This window comes from Lipotes vexillifer, unplaced genomic scaffold, assembly GCF_000442215.2.
Source record: "Lipotes vexillifer unplaced genomic scaffold, Lipotes_vexillifer_v1.1 scaffold1106, whole genome shotgun sequence".
NCBI lineage: Eukaryota > Metazoa > Chordata > Mammalia > Artiodactyla > Lipotidae > Lipotes > Lipotes vexillifer.
In genome coordinates, this window is record NW_006776601.1 from 1,476,046 (window position 1) to 1,484,223 (window position 8,178).

At 40.3% G+C, this 8,178-nt stretch overlaps 1 protein-coding gene across 1 annotated transcript; it reads left to right on the plus strand.

Annotated features, from left to right (window-relative positions):
- Positions 1–6,370: 6,370 nt before the first annotated feature.
- LOC103072917 (archaemetzincin-2-like) lies at positions 6,371–7,964 on the plus strand. Its single transcript, XM_082930886.1, is given in 3 exon segments — positions 6,371–7,435; positions 7,438–7,487; positions 7,952–7,964. Coding segments are annotated over 3 exon segments (951 nt in total). The 5' UTR covers positions 6,371–6,537; the 3' UTR covers positions 7,955–7,964.
- Positions 7,965–8,178: the final 214 nt, after the last annotated feature.

The window sequence follows — 8,178 nt, forward strand, 5'->3', positions numbered from 1 at the left end:
CAGACAAACAAAACATGAGAGAATTCAATGCCAGCAGCTGTAATCCAAAAGAAACACCATGAAGTTCTTCAGGCTAAAGGAAAATGATATCAGATGTTAGCGTGGAAGAGCACTGGAAAGGGTAAATGTGTGGTTAAATGTACAAGAATGTTGACTGTTTACATCAAAACAATAATAACCCCATTTGTAGAACTAAAATACAATACAATGGTAACAGTAGCTCAAACTGTGGGAGGGTGATAAATGCAGTGTAACTGTTGCAAAGTTTCTTGCCTTATTTAGGAAGTGGTAAAATCAAAAGTACTTACTTAAGGTAGACTGTAATACATCAAGAAGGCATATTGTAATCTCTAGGGTAACCACTAAAAGAACTATTGTAAGAATGTGTAACTAAAACGTGAATAAAGAAGAAAAATGGAATAATTAAAAATGTTTTCATAATCCAAAAGAAGGCAAGACAGTTGGACCCCCAGGAACCTGTTGAGATCCCGGGCCTGATCCTCTGACCACCTAGGCCCCTGCCAGCTGCACGGGTCCTGCGGGAGTGGGAGGGAGGGAAAGGGGAGCAAAAGTAAAGGCCGGACCTCCGGGACGGCACCCCTGAGTGGTGGCTGGGGAAGGGAAGGAGTTCCTACACCCAGTGGGACCCACCCACGGTTAGGGGTCCAGCAGGGATGGGGTACCCTGGAGGAGACAGTTGGGGGGAGTGTGAAGGAACGGAAGGGAACAAGGCGAGTGCTTTCCCTGTCCACTTAGGCACTGGGAAGGCTGTTGGGCTCCCAGGCCTAATCCTCTGCCCTTGGAGCCTCCTTCCTGCCATGCAGAGCCCAAGTCCCACCCCTACACCCCCACCCAGGGCCTCACTTCTACACTTGGAGACCCCCTCCCACGAGCTGGGCTTAAACCCCACCCACACACCCTCACTCAGGGCCCTACATCCAAACTCTGGAACCCCACACTCCAGAGGCACTTCTTTCCATGTGCTGCCTCTCCCCTTCCATGCAGGTCCTAAGCAGAGGCCCCGTGCCATGCTCAAACTTAACCCGCCACCAGCCTAGGTCCCACCTCACCCTAAACCCTGCCTCTGCCTAAGTTCCACCCCCCACCTAAATTCCACCTTCACACTCAAGGCTTTTTTTTTTTTTCCTCTTTTAGATTGGGGTTCTGTTTTACCTTGTTGATTCTTTTATATTTTTATTTTTCCTAATAAATCTTTTACTTTTCTAATTTTATTTTATCCTTTATACTTTGTTAGTGATCTCTCCTTTTGGCGTGTTGCCCACCCCCCACTTGTTTTTTTTCCTTTTTTCTGCTGTGGTTTTATTTTACCTGGTTGCAGTTGTTTCAATTATAGTTTTATTTTTCCTAATATATTCTTTATCTTTCTAATTTTATTGTATTTTTTATTCTTTGATATTGTACTACTCCTTTTTTTCTTTCTTTCATCTTTTTTTTTTTTAACCATGCCATGAAGCTTGCAGGATCTTTGTTCCCAGGCCAGAGGTCAGGCCCATGCTCCTGTGCTGGGAGCTCCAAATCCAAACCGCTGTACTAACAGAGAACTTCAGACCCCACGGAATATCAATTGGAGTGAGGCCTCCCTGAGGTCCTCTTATCAGCACCAGGACCCAGCTCTATCTAACTGCCTGCAAACTCCAGTGCTGGACACCTCAGGCCAAACAACCAGTAAGACAGGAATACAGCATCACCCATCAAAAAAAAAAAAAAAAAAAATTGAAATGACAAAAAAATATGTTACAGACGAAGGAGCAAGGTAAAAACCTACAATACCAAGTAAATGAAGACAAAATAGGCAACCTACATGAAAAAGAATTCAGAGTAATGATAGTAAAGATGATCCAAAATCTCGGAAACAGAATGGAGAAAATTTAAGAAACATTTAACAAGGATCTAGAAGAACTGAAGAGCAAACAAACAGTGATGAACAACACAATTACTGAAATTAAAAATACTCTAGAAGGAATCAATAACAGAATAACTGAGGCAGAAGCACAGATAAGTGAGCTGGAAGATAAAATGGTGCCAGGGAGCAGAATAAAGAAAAAAGAATGAAAAGAATTGAGGACAGTCTCAGAGACCTCTGGGACAACATTAAACACACCACCATTCGAATTATAGTGGTCCCAGAAGAAGAAGACAAAAGAAAGGGTCTGAGAAAATATTTGAAGAGATTATAGTTGAAAACTTCCCTAACATGGGAAAGGTAATAGTCAATCAAGTCCAGGGAGCACAGAGAGTACCATACAGGATAAACCCAAAGAGAAACATGCCAAGACACATATTAATCAAACTATCAAAAATTAAATACAAAGAAAAAATATTAAAAACAGCAAGGGAAAAGCAATAAATAACATACAAGGGAATCCCCATAAGCTTGACAGCTGATTTTTCAGCAGAAACTCTGCAAGCCAGAAGGGAGTGCAGGACATATTTAAAGTGATGAAAGGGAAAAACCTACAAGCAAGATTACTCTACCCAGCAAGGATCTCATTCAGATTCGATGGAGAAATTAAAACCTTTACAGATAAGCAAAAGTTAAGAGAATTCAGCACCACCAAACCAGCTTTACAAGAAAAGCTACAGGAACTTCTCTAGGCAGGAAACACAAGAGAAGGAAAAAACCTACAAAAGCAAACCCAAAACAATTAAGAAAATGGTAATAGGAACATACATATCAATAATTACCTTAAATGTAAATGGAATAAATGCTCCAACCAAAAGACATAGACTGGCTGAATGGATACAAAAACAAGACCCGTGCATATGCTATCTACAAGAGACCAACTTCAGACCTAGGGACACATACAGACTGAAAGTGAAGGGATGGAAAAAGATAGTCCATACAAATGGAAATCAAAAGAAAGCTGGAGTAGCAATTCTCATATCAGACAAAACAGACTTTAAAATAAAGCCTATTACCAGAGACAAAGAAGGACATTACATAATGATCACGAGATCAATCTAAGAAGAAGATATAACAGTTGTAAATATTTATGCACCCAACATAGGAGCACCTCAATACGTAAGGCAAATGCTAACATCCATAAAAGGGGAAATCGACAGTAACACAATAATACAGGGGACTTTAACACCCCACTTTCACCAATGGACAGATCATCCAAAATGAAAATAAATAAGGGAACACAAGCTTTAAATGACACATTAAACAAGATGGACTTAATTGATATTTATAGGACATTCCATCTAAAAACAACAGAATACACTTTCTTCTCAAGTGCTCATGGAACATTCTCCAGGATAGATCATATATTGGGTCACAAATCAAGTCTTGATAAATTTAAGAAAATTGAAATCATATCAAGTATCTTTTCTGACCACAACACTATGAGACTAGATATCAATTACAGGAAAAAAATCTGTTAAAAAATACAAACACATGGAGGCTAAACAATACACTACTAAATAACCAAGACGTCACTGAAGAAATCAAAGAGGAAATCAAAAAATACCTAGAAACAAATGACAAGGAAAACACAATGACCCAAAACGTATGGGATGCAGCAAAGCAGTTCTAAGATGGAAGTTAATAGCAATACAGTCCTACCTCAAGAAACAAGAAAAATCTCAAACAACCTAACCCTACACCTAAAGCAATTAGAGAAAAAAAAAAAAACCGAAGTTAGCAGAAGGAAAGAAATCATAAGTATCAGTTCAGAAATAAATGAAAAAGAAATGAAGGAAACAATGGCAAATATCAGTAAAACTAAAAGCTGGTTCTTTGAGAAGATAAACAAAATTGATAAACCATTAGCCAGACTCATCAAAAAAAAAGGGGAGAAGACTCAGATCAACAGAATTAGAAATGAAAAAGAAGTAACAACTGACCCTGCAGAAATACAAAGGATCATGAGAGATTGCTACAAGCAACTATATGCCAATAAAATGGACAACCTGGAAGAAATGGACAAATTCTTAGAAAGGCACAACCTTCCAAGACTGAACCAGGAAGAAATAGAAAATAGAAACAGACTAATCACAAGCACTGAAATTGAAACTGTGATTTAAAATCTTCAACAAACAAAAGCCCAGGACCAGATGGATTCACAGGCAAATTCTATGAAACATATAGAGAAGAGCTAACACCTATCCTTCTCAAACTCTTCCAAAATATAGCAGAGGAAGGAACACTCCCAAACTCATTCTACAAGGCCACCATCATCCTGATACCAAAACAAGACAAAGATGTCACAAAAAAAGAAGCCTACAGGCCAATATCTCTGATGAACATAGATACAAAAATCCTCAACAAAATACTAGAAAACAGAATCCAACAGCACATTAAAAGGATCATACACCATGATCAAGTGGGGTTTATCCCAGGAATGCAAGGATTCTTCAATATATGCAAATCAATCAATGTGATACACTATATTAACAAACTGAAGGATAAAAACCGTATGATAATCTCCATAGATGCAGAAAAAGCTTTTGAAAAAATTCAACACCGATTTATATAAAAACTCTCCAGAAAGTAGTCATAGAGGGAACCTACCTCAACATAATAAACACCATATATGACAGACCCACAGCCAACATCATTCTCAATGGTGAAAAACTGAAATCATTTCCTCTAAGATCAGGAACAAGACAAGGTTGCCCACTCTCACCACTATTATTCAACATAGTTTTGCAAGTTTTAGCCACAGCAATCAGAGAAGAAAAAGAAATAAAAGGAATCCAAATTGGAAAGAAGAAGTAAAACTGTCACTGTTTGCAGATGACATGATGCTATACATAGAGAATCCTAAAGACACTACCAGAAAACTACTAGAGCTAATCAATGAATTTGGTAAAGTTATAGGATACAACATTAATGCATAGAAATCTCTGGCATTCCTATACACTAATGATGAAAAATCTGAAAGAGAAATTAAGGAAACACTCCCATTTACCACTGCAACAAAAAGAATAAAATACCTAGGAATAAACCGACCTAAGGAGACAAAAGACCTGTATGCAGAAAACTATAAGACAATGATGAAAGAAATTAAAGATGATACAAACAGATGGAGAGATATACTATGCTCTTGGATTGGAAGAATCAACACTGTGAAAGTGACTATACTACCCTAAGCAATCTACAGGTTCAATGCAATCCCTATCAAACTACCAATGGCATTTTTCACCGAACTAGAACAAAAAATTTCACAATTTGTATGGAAACACAAAAGACCCCAAATAGCCAAAACAATCTTGAGAAAGAAAAACGGAGCTGCAGGAATCAGGCTCCTGGACTTGACTTCAGACTATACTACAAAGCTACCGTAATCAAGACAGTATGGTACTGGCACAAAAACAGAAATATAGCTCAATGGAACAGGATAGAAAGCCCAGTGATAAACCCACTCACATTTGTTCATCTTATCTTTGATAAGGGAGGCAAGAGTATACAGTGGAGAAAAGACAGCCTTTTCAATAAGTGATGCTGGGAAAACTGGACAGCTACATGTAAAAGAATGAAATTAGAACACTTTCTAACACCGTACACAAAAATAAACTCAGAATGGATTAAAGACCTAAATATAAGGCCAGACACTATAAAACTCTTAGAGAAAAACATAGGCAGAATACTCTATGACATAAATCACAGCAAGATCCTTTTTGACCCACCTCCTAGAGAAATGGAAATAAAAAGAAAAATAAACAAATGGGACCTAATGAAACTTCAAAGCTTTTGCACAGCAAGGGAAACAATAAGCAAGATGAAAAGACATCCTTCTGAATGGGAGAAAATATTTGCAAATGAAGCAACTGACAAAGGATTAATCTCCAAAATATATGAGCAGCTCATGAAGCTCAATATCAAAAAAACAAACAATCCAATCTAAATATGGGCAGAAGACCTAAACAGACATTTCTCCAAAGAAGATATACACATTGCCAACAAATACATGAAAGGATGCTCAACATCATTTATCATTAGAGAAATGCAAATCAACACCACATGAGGTATCACCCGCACACCAGTCAGAAAGGCCATCATCAAAAAATCTACAAACGTTAAATGCTGGAGAGGGTTTAGTGAAAAGGGAACCCTCCTGCACTGTTGGTGGGAATTTAAATTTAAATTTAAATTTAAATTTAAATTAAATTGATACAGCCACTATGGAGAACAGTATGGAGGTTCCTTAACTTAAAAATAGAACTACCATACGACCCAGCAATCCCACTACTGGGCATATACCCTGAGAAGACCATAATTCAAAAAGAGACATGCAGCGCGAAGGGGCGGGGCACAGCGTCAGGCACAGGGCACAGCGCAGGGCAAGGCGTAGGGCGGGTGACGTCGACGCCCGGCGGGATGACAGTGATGGCGTGAGGGTGACGGGGGTGAAGGCACCCGCACCACACACTCCTGCCCGGACCCAGACATGCCGGTCCTGGTGAGGCAGAAACTTGAGAGGGAGCCGTCCTCTCCCTGAAGCCTCGTGGTGGAACAGCTGTCTGACCCGTTCAAAGGGAAGGATGAAATCTCTTCACAGGCACGCGATGTGAATGGAAGAGGCCTGTCACACTGTGCGAACAGTACGGCACTCTGAACACAGACTAAAGACAGCTCTCATCTCAAAGAACCCAGCGCTTGTGTCACAGTATGAGAAGTTAGATGCTGGGGAAAAGCGTCTGATGGACGAAGCCTTCTGGCCAGACAGTGATCTCTTTGGACCCATTACTTTGCATTCACAGTCAGACTGGATAACCTCCCATCCTGAGGCTCCCCAAGACTTTGAAGAGTTTTTGAATGATCCTTACAGAAAGACACCTTCTCCACAGAAGCACAGTATTTATATACAGTGCATTGGATTGCTAGGAAACACCAGAAGTATCAGTGAAGAATATGTGAAATGGCTCAAAGGCTACTGTGAAGCATTTTTCTATGGCTTGACGGTAAAACTCCTAGAACCAGTTCCTGTCTCTGCAACGAGATGTTCCTTTAGAATCAATGATAACACGCAGAACCTACAGATTCATGCAGGGCAGATCCTGAAGTTCTTAAAAAAGAAGAAACCTGAAGATGATTTTTGTGTTGTGGGAATAACAATGATCGATCTTTACCCAAGAGACTCCTGGAATTTTGTCTTTGGACAGGCCTCTTTGACAGATGGTGTGGGGATATTCAGCTTTGCCAGGTACAGCAGTAATTTTTACAGCTCACACTACAAAGGCAAACTGAAGAAGCTGCAGAGAAAATCTTCAAGTGACTACTCAGTTTTTGATAATTATTACGTTCCTGAAGTGACCAGTGTTTTGCTGCTTCGGTCCTGTAAGACTTTAACCCATGAGATTGGACGTATCTTTGGACTTCAGCACTGCCAGTGGCTCGCGTGCCTGATGCAAGGCTCCAACCACTTGGAAGAAGCTGACCAGCGTCCCCTCGACCTTTGCCCCATCTGTTTATGCAGAGTGCTATCGGCTTCCACCTTAAAGACAGATACAAAGGGACACGGGTTCCAGCCCTGGCCCGGGAAGATCCCACATGCCGCAGAGCAACTAAACCCGTGCGCCACAACTACTGAGGCTGCACTCTAGAGCCTGTGAGCCACAACTACTGAGCTCACGAGCCACAACTACTGAAGCCCACGCGCCTATAGCCCATGCTCCGCAACAAGAGAAGCCACCGCAATGAGAAGCCCATCCACAATGAAGAGTAACCCCCGCTTGCAGCAACTAGAGAAAGCCCGCAGGCAGCAATGAAGACCCAACGCAGCCAAAAATAAATTAAATAAATAATAAATTTACATTGAAAAAAAAGACATGCGCCATAATATTCATTGCAGCACTATTTACAATAGCCAGACATGGAAGCAACCTAAGTGTCCATCAACAGATGAATGGATAAAGAAGATGTGGCACATATATACAATGGAATATTACTCGGCCATAAAAGGAAATGAAATTGAGTTATTTGCAGTGAGGTGGATGGACCTAGAGTCTCTCGTACAGAGTGAAGTAAGTCAGAAAGAGAAAAACAAATACCATATGCTAATACATATATATGGAACCTAAAAAAAAACTGGCTCTGAAGAACCTATGGGCAGGACAGGAATAAAGACACAGATGTAGAGAATAGGCTTGAGGACACGGGGAGGGAGAAGGGTCAGCTGGGACGAAGTGAGAGAGTAGCACTGACATATATAC